The 13,890-nt window shown below is 37.4% G+C and overlaps 1 protein-coding gene across 4 annotated transcripts in view; it reads left to right on the forward strand.

Moving 5' to 3' along the window:
- CDC42BPA (CDC42 binding protein kinase alpha) overlaps positions 1–13,890 on the forward strand; it is a 179,124-nt gene that overhangs the window by 67,590 nt on the left and 97,644 nt on the right. For all 4 annotated transcript variants that reach the window (XM_031061941.1, XM_031061938.1, XM_031061939.1 and 1 more), the window contains exons 4-5: positions 557–652; positions 5,189–5,337. In XM_031061941.1, the coding sequence (XP_030917801.1) occupies positions 557–652; positions 5,189–5,337 (245 nt within the window). The remainder of the gene's footprint in view (positions 1–556; positions 653–5,188; positions 5,338–13,890) is intronic.

The raw sequence follows: 13,890 nt of genomic DNA on the forward strand, positions 1-13,890 counted from the left end.
AGCAAGGGGTGTGGGGAAAGTGGTTAATGGTTATCAAGTGATGACTACATGGAGTTATTGGCAGCTACTTTCACGTGAAAATAACTGTGTGTGAGAACTCAAGTGTAAAACTAGGCTAACATCATGATGAGATAAAACAGCAACACAAGACTACAGATTCCAGCTCTCTTGACTCCTAGAGCAGTTACAGTTATCTAATGCCATTATTGATTGTTTTTCTTAATCATACATTGCTATCCTGTCATTATTGATACATCAAGATTTTGACATTCAGATGATGGGAAGCAGCAGCTTATTTATCCCTTTGCCTTACTTAACAGTACTGAGAAAGTACAACTTTCTGCTTAAATTTGAGGAAGATGGTCTCTTATCATATCTATTTCTTTTTAGATTTTGTCATATTTGGATAGTGTTATTTATTACACTATTTATTTTTAACTGAGAGGCAGTTTTGATTTCCCCCCCCCCAAATATAATGTCAAAACACAGTCAACTTGCTAAATGTTTTTCTTTATACATTTTACCTAAAGCCTATAATTATTTTTCTCCCCTTCAGACAGCCTGTTTTCGAGAAGAGAGAGATGTGTTAGTGAATGGAGATAACCAGTGGATCACAACATTACATTATGCATTCCAGGATGAAAACTATTTAGTGAGTGTTGCTTTTATATATTTATATTTTTATATATATATATATCTATGTGGAAATGCAGAGTCTTGGTTGTGGTTTGAAACAGAAAAATAGTTTATTTGTTAATTTTGTGTTCTGGACCGTACAGACCATGTGAGGATCTGTGATTTTTCCTTAAAATTCTGAAGGGTGGAGATTGGTGAGAAACTTTGAAAGTTTTGCTATAAATACCTCAGGAAGGCAGGTTTGTTTTCTAAACCACTTCGCATTTGTTGATAAACTTTGGTCTGTCTGCATATTCTTTCTTATAATTTGTCATTCCAGTTTAATTGGATTCGTAAAATTGAAAGTGCACTTACTAACATAGATTTTCTATTTTAACTTTTCATGATTAACCATGCTGATTATTGTTTTACAGAGAGAAATTGGGAGTAGACCTGTTTTGAAAGAACTTACTATTTTGAGCACTTAAACTCAGTAAGCTGTCACAAAACAATAAAGCAGGAAAATGCCTCTAAATGCTCATAAATAAGAGTTGGAAGCTGTAGTTGTAGATTAAAATGTCTCTTTTATGTTATTTAATTTTTGAGTATTTTGACTGACTCTCAAAAAGAAACTAATATGTGGAAAAGTGGCCAATTTTCTATAAAATCCCACTTTAAAAATGTTTTCATTGTGATACAGTTTCGGTAGGATTTATACCTGAAAAAGTAAATGACTTTGCATTGATGGCTTTTGATTATTTGGGTTTTATTGCCCTGTGCTTTGGATTCTCTATCATTAGCAATTCTAATATTTTTTTTTAATCTACTGTACAGCCACAGTCGTTTTTTCCTCCCAGTCTGTCCAATACAAAAAGTGCTATACAGGGAACTCTTGCAGACCTGTAGTGGTTTTTGCCATTATATTGCACTTTCTTCTGTCGATTCAGATGCCTGGGGATCCATGGATTTTGGTAGATTTTTATGGAAATGGGGCTCTGCATTTGTTAGTCTAACTGTTGGTGTAAATACCTCCTAGCCAGCTTCCTGCTTTGTTAATGTGGACAGTAAAAATAATCTCATGTATTGTGTAATTCTGATCTTATCATTAAGAGCATTTCAAGGAAAATATATATTCCAGAACAGCCTGCTAGAATTTTATTCCTGCCAGTTTCCTTGCTTTCACTAAGCACAGAGCAGGTTCTGTTCTTCATCTTTGATAGTCTGCTGACAGGAGCTAGTTCTGCAGCCTGCTGAGCAAAATATAAGAGATACTGAGAGTTTGTATCATCACTAGTTCTCCATATGCTTTTTATTGAAATTGTGTGTAACACCAGTGGCCTTTAAAAAATAATCTGTGTAGATTGAGCAGTAGATGTGGTTGTGCAGTGACTGTTGCTTGCCTTGAGATGCACCTCAGCGAACTGGAGAGAGAGAAATCTCATGAATTTCAGCAAAGGGAAAGGCAATGCCCTGCATCTAGGCTGTATAATAAGAGCAGCCAAGTACATGCAGGGGCCAGGTGATTGGAAAGCAGCTTTACTTGAGGTCCTGGTGGATAACAAGCTTAGCCATGAGGCAGCAATGCACTCTCACAATAAAATAGGCCAGGAGTGCTCTGGGCTCAAGGAAAAGTGTTGCCAGCAGGTCAGGGGAGGTCCTTCCTCTCTGCTCAGCCCTGCACCTGAAGTGCTGTGTCCAGGTCTGAGCTCCCCAGGGCAAAAGAGAGATGGAACTACTGGAGCAAGTCTGTTGTGAGGCCAGAAAGATGGTTGAGACAGGAAGGGGCATCCTTCCTGTGAGGAGAGCTGGGATTATTCACCCCAAATAAATGTAGGATGGAGAGGGGGGTTATCATCAATGTGTGTAAACACCAGGAGGAGGGAATTGAGACAAGGGAGCTGGATTCCTCACAGTGGTGCCTGGTGGGAGGACAGGAGCCAGTGGGTACAACCTGAAATCCATGGAATTTCATCAGAACACAAGAAATCCCTTCTTTATTGGGAGATCCTCAAACCCCAGCTGGAGACAGTCATCATCAGCCTTTTCTAGCTGGCCCTACTTGAGCAGATGAGGTCTGAAGAGGTCCCTTCCATTCAGAATGAATCTGTGATTTTGGGATTAAATGCCTGTGTTAGGCCTCCACCGGCTACTAGAATTTAGAGTTCATAAATCTATGCTTTTTCTTTCTCTTGGAAAGATGGTGCTGTGGTATAGTATTTTGAGAAGTACTTGAGGCTGGAATAGATCTGGATGGTTGTGTACATTTAGAAAATATTTCTATTATTATTTAGAAGGTATTTTTAAAGCTTAAAAAAACCCCTATTTTTTATATGAACATGGATATTTGACACTGGATATTTGACAGAATTTTTTAATGTAAAATTTCATTTTTAGATTTATCTATAATTCCTGCACATGTATTTAAATTCATTTGCACAACTTAACCCTGAGTTGCAGTTTAAGTGTTGGCATATTGAAGGAGTTGAAGGTTTCTGTGTTGTTAGGCTACTATGTTGCTCTTGCAAATTTAGGAGGAGGTGCACAATCCTCTGTTTTAAGAGCCAAAATTCCATTATTTTGCTATATCCAGTAGCTGAGTTGCAGAAGTTCTCAGTGCTGAAGAATGAGTGCAGAGATCCCACATCATTTAGGAGAATCTGAAGAGTTTTTTTTTCAATATACATTCAAAGCAATAAATTCAGCTCTTGGAGATGTCTGTGCAATGCATCACTTAGTAATCAGTATCTGAAGTTCCAAAGGCTTAATGCATTTTCTAAAACTGTAAAACACAAGAAATTTATACAATCAATCTTGCTCCTGAAGGAGTGCAGGAGCACCACTGAATAGAAGATACTTATCTTCCATAAGGATTGTGAGCATAATTTAAGAAGTTCATTATTCCTGTCACAAAGCAACAGATGAAAATTTGACTATCAACACATTTAAAATCTTGTGGAAATGCCTTTTGTACTTTCTTATGCACTTGGAATCAGTGAGGATGCCCAGGTTTTTCTGTATCAAGCTGTTAAAATCTTTGTTCATCGCCTTTATTGTTATGGAAGATATGAGGGGAAAGAAACAGGTGTAAGATTTCTGCCTGCCCCTCTACTTCCCTAGAGCTGGCATAATTTTGCAGATTTTTTTATTCATATTTTAGTGTCTTTTTCTGAAAATGGGAAAGGCAAACATGTAAGGGCAACTAATATAAATAGTCCCTTTAGGGTGTGTTTTCAGAATTTTGAAGAAACAAATTGGGGTATTGATTATTACATTTTCAATATTTTTTATTATTTATGGTCTTCTTAAGAGTCACTGCTTCAAATGCAGATAGGCTGCCTTCCTGGAAACAGACTGGAGCTCTAACTAAAGACTTTCACAGAGTCTAGTGGAAATTCATTCTCAGGGGTGTGATTTGAGTCTTGAAGCTATCCTGTGAAAAGGGCCAAGAGCTGAACTTTGGTAATCCTTGTGGGTCCCTTCCAGCTCAGAATATTCTGTGATTCTAACTAACCTGTCCACAATGATGCTTGAAAGTAATGTTTTAGCAGTGTGTGTTAAATTAGAATGTTAATAATTAGGTTTTTTAGCTATAATTAATTTGAATTTTTTTCTTTCCCCCATTTAACCTTTCAGGCACGGTTTCATAATTAAAAACAAACTAAACTAAGCTAAAATATATTAATCCTGAATTTCACACTTAAGTTTCACTTTTTCCAGTAACGTTAACTATGTTGCTAAAAGAAGTGGCATTTTATTCTGTAAATACAGTAAAATGCAGAAAGGCTCTGATTTCTTTGAAGTCTTTGCATCCACTTTTATGGCTGGCAAGTTTTATGTTTCATTAATATTTGAGAAATCAATATTTTTCTCCATCCTTTCAATTAGAGAAGGTGACATGTTGCATTTTATGTTGCCAGGTCCTGTATCATGTGTAATGTCAACAGTTTCTGGAATTATGCTGTGGGTCACTGGAAGTCTCTCAGACTTTGCCTTAATCTAAATAGTCCTTAGATCAGAAATACCCCTCTAAATAAGCTAAAAACTTTGCTCTCCAAAGTAATTTATGGGAATTTAATGGGAAAAGAGTAATTTAATGGGAAAAGAAGGTGGTAGGAAGAAAGGGAAGGGAAAGCTTGGAAATTAGGGCAACATAAATGAGATTACAAATTTACACACTTGTTTCATTTTTATAGGTCTGTACTTAAAACCTTTACTCCTTTAGCTTTCTAACAAAGGGAATTGTTTTCATAAGGGAGTCCAGAGGATCTAAATATTTCGTGTTTGGTGATGGGACTGTGGATGAAGTTAATACTATTTTGTCATGAGGCTTACTATACTTGGGGAGGTATAAATATGAAAATTATTCAAGTAGGCTAAATGCTAAACTGCAGCTGAAGTGACTGCTGTTTTCAGAGCACCTAAGCATCTCAGTTAGTTTTTTTTTATATCCATAATAATTTTTGCAGTGAATTAGTTTTTATGCTTCAATGAATATTTAGTCTTTTATTCACTCAATAAATTGTGATTTTTTTTCCCCCCCTCACTCTGTTCTCTTACTGTTCCCACTCCATAGTACCTGGTTATGGATTACTATGTTGGAGGAGACCTGCTTACATTGCTCAGCAAGTTTGAGGACAGACTCCCTGAAGATATGGCTCGTTTTTATTTGGCTGAAATGGTGATAGCCATCGATTCAGTTCATCAGTTGCATTATGTTCACAGGTAAGTCATTGGAGCTCCAAATTCCTGTTGGAGTTATGGAGAGTTACTTGATGGAGTGAAACTAGTTCCTGTTAGAAGATTTTAAGTGGGTAACAAGTGTTTGCTGTGTTAGAACCAATCTCTCCATGTGTTGTGGTTATTGGAGCTGTTAATAAGCTTGTACATCTGGTCAGAGACCTGAATGAGCCTCCACATGCATCTCATGAACCTTGCACACTGGTGTGTTTGAGTTAATGATCCATAATTTATAAAAGCAAAACTGCAAGCCTCTTTGTGGAGTGTGATCAACTTCGAATAGGTTTATTGAAAGGTCAAATTCTGTTTCTTCATTAATCTATTTGATTTATACCAAAGCTGAAAACACACCACTGTCAGCTTTTTGAATATTTTTTCAGCATTTTCTTGTAGACTTAAGGGTGTTGTCTTTAAAATCAAGTGAGGACAGCTAAATTAATAGAAGTACTTAAATTGTGGTACTTACCTTTACCTTGGTATATATATAGATATATGTGTGTGTGTGTATATATAGATATAGATAGATGTGTATATATAGATATAGATAGATGTGTGTGTGTATATATAGATATATATCTTACCTTTACCTTGGTTTATATATATATATGTGTATATATATATACACTTGGTTCACAGGAAAATATTGTCATTTGTGTCTTGCTTTTTTGGAGACCAAGTTTGATTCTTCCACAAAACTAGCCTTATCTTTTCTGTGATCATTCTCTGCTGAACTCAATGGTAATTCTTGTGTGCAGAGGAAAAGGTTATCTTACAAGAGGCAGAATCTTCAAATGCACTCAACAGATGTACTTGACTCTTGACAGAAGTCAGGAGGAAAACTCCCAGTTCTTTAAGCTGAATCATTAAGTTGGCAGAATGAGCTCGTCTGATACATCCATCTATGGCCCTTAATTAGAGTCTGTACTAACCATGCCTTCTTTTACTGTTCCCACTTGGCTGCTTCACTGCAAAAATGTGGCAGGGGGGCAAAGTGGGGGTGGTTTTAGGGTGTTCTTTTTGTCCAAAAGGTACATTATGGTTGGTTTTGGTGTGCTACTGGGCTGTGTTTTATTTCCTTTGGCATTCTGGCTTCTCATGAGGGAGCTGTGGGTGGGGTGGTGCTAAACTGCAAATCACTCTTCTGGAATAGTTTGAAGTCTGCTAGTTTTGCTGAAGAACTGTGTCTACCTGCTGAAGACAGCTTTGTGTGATAATGTTGCATGGAAAAACCTGGAGTACTTTCCTTGAGTACTGAAGATTTGAACTATGTGTTTTCTGCCTTTGTTTTGTTTTGTTTTTTGCCTAGGATCTGATGGAAAAGGTTTTTGCATTCAATTTAATTTTGTTCTAATTCTTAAAATGTGTTTGTGGGTAAATTGGTGATACACTGTTTACTCTTGTAAGGTCTTTTACCCAGTAAGTCTGGATATGGAGTAGTAACTCTTTGCAGAAGACCAGATTACTCCTACCTTTTTGTCCAAACAGATCAAAATCTTTGTAATTGAGTACTGTTAGTTTGTAATGTGCAACAGATGTGATGTTTCCATCTTCAAACAGTAGAGGAAATGTTGAAGTAGGTGCTGGTGTAAAATTTGGGATGAAAAGAGTTGCATTGCAGTTGAAAACAATGTGCTAATTATTATGCTTGCATATTTATTCATATGAATTTTTAACCAAAAAAAAAGGGGGGGCCCTATGCATTCTCAGTCTTTTATTGTTTAATTTGTGGCTTTGCCAGTGAGCTTCACATTCATAAAGTTCTAAATGCCACTTTGGCATTTTATCATTAGTACTGCTGTAATGCAATGCCTGTTTATAAAGGCATGTTTGGCAAGATTAAAAATGTAAAGAGCACTTGAGTATATGTTAAATGATCAGCCTTTGAAATGAGACCTGTTTCACTGTTAGTTTTATTAGGATGTTTTCAATGGGTAAAGCAAAAGAAAGGAAAAGAAAACACATCATCTGAATGCCACTAATGCTCTTTTCCTGAAGGCTTAACCATGGTGGCCACATCCTTTTTTGGGAGTGCCTTGCACACAGCAAAGGATGTAGAAGAAGAAGGAGGAAATAGTGCTAAAAGCTGGATTAATGTAGCAGCTGCAGTAGTGGTTTTTCAGATGAATTGCCAGTGTGCATCAGGATTTCATCTGGGTTGTTGCTACTGAACTAGAAACTGTGCTTTAGGCGTGTTTTGGTCAAGGTTCTGTTCACACAGTAAGATAGCAGATTGCTTTGTTTTGTTTCCTTTTAGTGCCCCAGTTCTTTCAGGATAGATTTTCACATTAACTATTCACAGTGGTATACTCCAATGATAATTTTCTGGCTTTCTGTGGATGTTTTTGTACTTTATAAAAATGAAATTTCTGTTTTTTTCTTTGAAGTATGTCACTCCTCTTGTGCCTTTCTAGCATCAGTCTCTTTTTAGTTGTCAATTAGTTTTGTTTGGGAGTGATGCTGATTGCAGTGGCTGTTTGTGTGCAACCACTCTAAAGTCTGAAAATGCAAGACACTTTCCTTTCCTAAAGTACATTGGCCAAGATTCTGAAATGTCAAGTACAAACAACCTCAGGATTACTTATTACTGTATTTCAGGCTTTCAGTTCCAAATTTGAATGCTCTTTCTGCACTAGCATTGTGGGATTGTAGGATGAATTTATAGTGAGGAGATCAAAATCTAGGTATTAGTAAAATTGTGCAGATAAATTATATGGTGTTTTTGAAGCTATCTCCTGATACCTAATGAAATTAAGAAAAAGAAAAGTTGCTAGCTAAATATAGCATCAATACTACCATTTTTAGGGTATTCCTAATGTTTTCTCAGGTTGTGTCCTCTTTATAGTTTCAACAAATATGTGATCCAATATTTTTGAGATAGTATCAATCAGAACAGAAATCTTGGATGATTTTTCATTTCTGACTAACTAATTTCTGTGAACGAATCTTGTGGTATTTTACCTGGTAGCTAAATGATGGCTCAGAATGTAACCAAAATGGCCTTTTCTTTAGGATCTTAGCTTTTGCTGTTGTATGAATTCACTAGCACTGGCACTACCAAGTCATGTTGACAGCTTAAGGCTAGCTTTAGAAAGGAAACTTCATCTAAGTTAAATATATGTGCAGCTGTTCAAAATGAGAAAGAAAGTGCATATTTTTATCTCTCACAAATGCAAAACTTTGTTGGGGAGCTTATACCTAACCCTGATATCTTCAACTATAATTTGTACCAATGAAGTGATGCTTGCTTTTAGGCCAAGGTTAAGTATTGTCTTGTGTCAGTGTTCTGCAATTTGTCTTTTATTTTTATGTATTTTTAACACCTTTCTTTTGTTTTTCTTTCCCCTCCCCCCTCTGGAAAAAGTCTCTACATGCATTAATGTTAATTTTAGTTTCAAGATTGTGTTGTTACTTAATTCTTCGTGGCATGTGTTAAAAGCTTATATTTGCATTATATATGCATTATCAATTATCCAGATGTGGACTGCAGTAAAACTCTTCTCAGCTTAAGCTGAGTAGCTACACTTTCTTTACGCATGTTGTGTTACCTCAAACACACAAAAATTGGTTTTTCTGCAACACCTTTATGATTTTATTGGTGAACCAGGTTTTCTCTCAGTTTTATGTAAAGTAGAAATTCTTAGGTTTTGCCTAAATTCTTTGGAATAAAAAAAAAAGATTGGAGAAGGCCTGGCTGCCATGGGAGGAAAATTTTCCAGAGAATTGCAGAAGATGCCCTCTGGAGAGGAGCTCATCCTGGGCACACTCAGTGTGCCACTGGTGGCTTTGCACACCCCTGCACTGTCTCTGCTGGTGCCTTTTGTGATGTCTTCAGAGGCAGCCTCTAAGTCTATCTCTGCCCTAAATTCAATTTGGGACATTACAGCTTCTTGAATATTACAGAATTATAAGTGTTTATGTGCTTAAATAATTTTTGTCTTGACATTCTTTCCTCCACCTCTTTATTCTGTGCAGGGCTGCACAGTGATTCAGGGCAGAGACAATTTGAATCGAGGGAGTGCTCGACATTTAGGCTCATGATCCTCCAGACCACTGCAAAAATATTCATTTAAAATAGTTTTCATATATTGGCACACACCCACATTAAACAGTCGTCTTTTTCTATTGAATGATAAAACAATCCTTAGGTAACTTCTTACTAAGAAAATATTTTGGGAAGATTATGAAACACCTGTGTTAATTGCTATTTTTGTTGGTTAAGTTTATGGGAGGATAGTTAAGACTACAGGGCAAACTCTTTAAGTTACACACATGTCAGGTGTTGTCTTTTGCATGTGAAAAGATAGGCATGCAAAGCATAAACACACCCACTTCCAGAAAGTATGTATAATTACAGTTAGCTCCATCAGGGTGCTTCTGCATTTCTGGTTGCTGCTGTCTTTTAGTTGGAAGGATTTTAGCATTCTAAACCACCAGATACCTTTTCTTATTCTTCTCTTTCGATTTTCTCTATCAGCTTCTAAAATTTCAGCTGAGCTTCACTGGAACATTTGAGTTCTTAAAATGTAGAGCAGCAGAATTCTCTGAGGAAGTGACATCCTTTCTGAGAAATACTGAACGTAAGGGAATAAATCCATTAGAGGCATAAAAGAACTGTCTATTCCCTATCAAGCCAGACTCTTTGCTTTTAAGAAGAAGGTACTATTTGTCCTCAGTAGAAATCATCTTAGGGACATCCCTGAAATATTTACTGTCGGCAGGCAGCTGAAATCTGGTATCCTTTGTAGGATGCATTTCACTTTCAACTATAAGTTTCAGTGCCAGCGTATCCATTTTTGACTTGCTGAATAAGTGGTTTTCTGTCTTCTGGGTGTATCCCATCTTTACTGATCATTAATTTGCTTAAGTGGAAAATTTAGGGGTGGAAGGCCCATCTTGGGAGTCAGCTGCATTGCGTGGTGTGTCTGAGTTGAGTTGGCATAAGGATGAGCCAAGCGCTCTGGCCTTTGGTAAAGTGAGCCCTCATTGTGGGTTTGAAAGAAAGCAACGTCGTATTTTAAGTGTTTACCAAACTTTGCAACAGACATAATGTGGAATACACACATGAAGATGTCCTTACAAAGTGCTGAGAGTGAAGGAAACAGGGCTAGAAAAATAAGGAAAAAATAACATCGGATTATTTTGATAGTTGCTGAAAATGTATTGCTTTGAAGTGTGGCATGGTTTAGTTTTACATAGAAAACTGCAGGACAGAAAGTTATTTTAGTGAGTGTTTGGTAAGCCCTTGCTTCCTTAGAAGGTATTCTGTGACAAAGGTAGGAGAGCTCTGTGAGCTGTTTCTGCTCCATTTTTCCACTGAAGAGGGACTGGGATACAAAGGTTCTCTGAGCCTTCATTCTGCCCTGTGACCTCGGATGGTCCAAACGCTGGCAGCTGCTCTAAAGTGTGCCCTCAGGGTGGCACCTGCCCTGCACTGAGGGCTGGGTGAGGTTAATGCTGTTTGACTACAATTCATTGGTAGCATTTCCAAAGGAGCCTGTTGTGACCTAGAAGCATTTTGAAATAAAAGGCCCACAGATGCTTGGAGTGCCAAGAGCCAGCGGATCACACTGGCTGTACATCACGGAGAAGGCAAATGGTTTCTTGGAGTGTCTCATGGGAGTGCTAATTTGAGTGAAAGCTGTGTAGTGGGTATAGACCTATATGTATATTCTGTGTTATTCAGGCAGAAGGAGTTTAAAAACCCTCAATCCAGCCCCTTAAGCGACAGTAGCCTTGAGTACTCCTTTCAGCAGAGGTGTCTTTACAAATCTATCTTTGGACCTTTTTTCTCCCATTGTTCCTCTCTCCCCAAGCTCCAGGCATTCCTTCTTCCCTGCTGAAACAAAGGCTTGTGGCACTGTGCAGGGTGCTGAACAGGGACACCAGGCCAAGTTAGAAGTAATTTTACATTTTAACTAACCTGGGTCAATTTTTCAATCTTACAGAGAATAGTAGGAAGTTGCTTTAAGCTACCTTTCAAATAAAAACATTGTTCGTTACATTGTGCCTGTTTCACACCCCTTGAGTGGTACTTGGGATATCTGGAGATGTGGTTTTAAAGAGGGGGCATGAAAAACCCCCTCTGTTGTATCATAAATGTATTATACCTTCAGCTTACAGTAAAACCTTCCCCTTTAATGGTTGACCTCCTAACAGAGGAGGTTGTTGATTATTGTCAGCTGAGGAAGGCTGGCAGCACAAGGACTGCATCCCTCCTTTCCTTCTGAATCCCTACATGTCCTTCAGCTGGTAGTAGTTCTCCTCTACTAGAAAGGAAACTCAGGAAAAGGAGGAGTGTGTAGATGAAGAGTTTCTACTTATTCATGTCAATTTGTGCACCTTCTGGGTGTGATTGCTTGAAAGGCAGGTGGATGTGAGCACTCGGCCAGATGGTGTGTAATCCCCCTTAGGTAGGAAATGGTTGTGGTTGTCATAAAGCAGAAATGTTTAAACCCTCCTAAAAGTGGAAGTGAAAGAGAGAGACAAGAAATAGAGTTTGATTGGAAAGGGTCCTTTTTAACTCTTAAGGAGAAAATGATTAATGCCTGAAGTTTTCTATAGAAAAACCTGTGGTCTTCCCTTCCAAGTAATAATGTTTAAAACAACATTCAGAGGATGCTGAATGTGACGGAACTTTCCAAGAGCTCCTGCTGCCTCTGGCATAAAGATTGATTTGACTTCTTTGGTGTTCACAGAAGAAATGTCCACATTAGAACAGTCATAGCTCTGATATGAGATCTGTCTCAATGTTTAATGAAGTCAGAGGTGCTCACAGAATTTAATAACTTCTTTTGAGGACAAAACATTCCCATTTGAAAGCTGGTTTTATGTAAGTTGAGCTATAAATTTGCCCTCATTCTCTTCTGATTATTTCAGACCTGGAAATACTTTTTCCTACTACTTTCTGTGATATCCAAAATCAACATCATCAAAGTAGGAAACAAACATTTTCCTTATTTCTGAATTTTTTTGTCTCAATGACTGTGGTTCTGAGGGTGTAATTAGCTGTGTATTTGGTGAACAAGATAGAGGTGGTAATTAACTTTCAGTGATTTTGTTGTTCTTTATCAAGTTCAGAATGATGCAGGCAGAAACGAAGTAGTTGTGTGATAGTCTTCATTATTCTCAAGTTTTTTGTTATATGGAAAGGAAACTATCTGTCTCATGTTTTGTCTTCTGCAGACCTTCCATTTCATTGTCTCTTTGTGAACACAGTATTTATTTTATAAGGGCCTTGTTTTGTAGGGTCTTCAATTTTTTATTAATTAATACCTTGTGTGTTCCTCAAGTTCCTTCTTGAAATGCCTTTATTTTATGTGCCCTTTGCTTCCTTTTTAGTATTTTGTAGCAAACCCCTTGGAATTTGAAATACAATTGAGTTTATATTATTTGATAACATAAGATTAGAAGCTGCACTGAACAAATTCATTATCATTAGCTGACTCTGAATGTCGTGTAGATTTGTCATTGCATAAATAAGCAATAATAACTTTGCTTTAGAATCAGATATTCCTGCAGTGTTCATATAAAACTGTAACACTGACATGCTTCAATGTATTATAAGAAGAGTTTTAAAACCTGATTTCTTGCTAGAGCATTCTTCCCAGTGAATATCTGGTAAATTTGGAGTGAAACTATTTTAAGTAGGTGAACTTTCAGATCTGACAAGTAGAAATTTGATGTTTGAATTTCTGAGTTGAATGGCTGTTGCCTCAGTCACTAAATGTTGTACTTCCATTTTTTCACAGTAAATTAAGATAACCTTGCAAGATATCTTATTATCATTAGATGTCAGGGCAAGAATCTCATTCCTGGAAGGACCATTAAGGAAATATTAGCCCAAATAACCCTGTCTGCATTGAAACTGTTCTTCAGTAAACATTTCTTTCTTGCATTTCCAGAAGAGCTGTTGTTGCATTGATAGAGGAGCCTAGCTTGTGTTCCTTTTTAACAACAGCAAAATACTGCTGGCTTTTAACTTCTTAAATGTGAAAAAAGCAGGTCACTTAACATCCTGCAAATTAGAATACTGCTTACCAAGCAGATGCTTGCATGAGGTCAGGCTTGGTTCAGTTGTGGAAGGTTCCATGGTTGAGGTCAGGGCAGCAAGACCTTGTGGAACTTTATCTGAAAAGTTGCATTAAAATCTTTATTGACTCAGGTGCTGTGATGTTTGTGCTGTTCAGTTTTTCTTTATTAGCTATTGGGGGGCAGCCTTTAGCATTTCCTCCTGCAGCAGGAAGCTGTGATATTGCTGCCACTGTAACTCAGGAATTCTTAATCAGATACAGTGTGTGAAGTCCTGGAAAAGGGCATTAGAAAGGTACCAAGAGAAAACAGTGGCTTAGAGGAGAAGGGAAGAAAAGGGAGGAGGGACTAAAATCAGATCTGATACAATATTAGCAAAGTTATGTCTTCTTCATATAGGAAATTGAACTAGCACAGAGAGGAATTTACTTTTATGTGAGTGCAGCTTCTTTAGAGTTCTGCTTAAGTTTAAGAGCTGAAAATTCAAGCCCTAAGTTCCTTTCCAAGATA

This window comes from Geospiza fortis, unplaced genomic scaffold (genome assembly GCF_000277835.1).
Source record: "Geospiza fortis unplaced genomic scaffold, GeoFor_1.0 scaffold88, whole genome shotgun sequence".
NCBI classification, from domain to species: Eukaryota; Metazoa; Chordata; class Aves; order Passeriformes; family Thraupidae; genus Geospiza; species Geospiza fortis.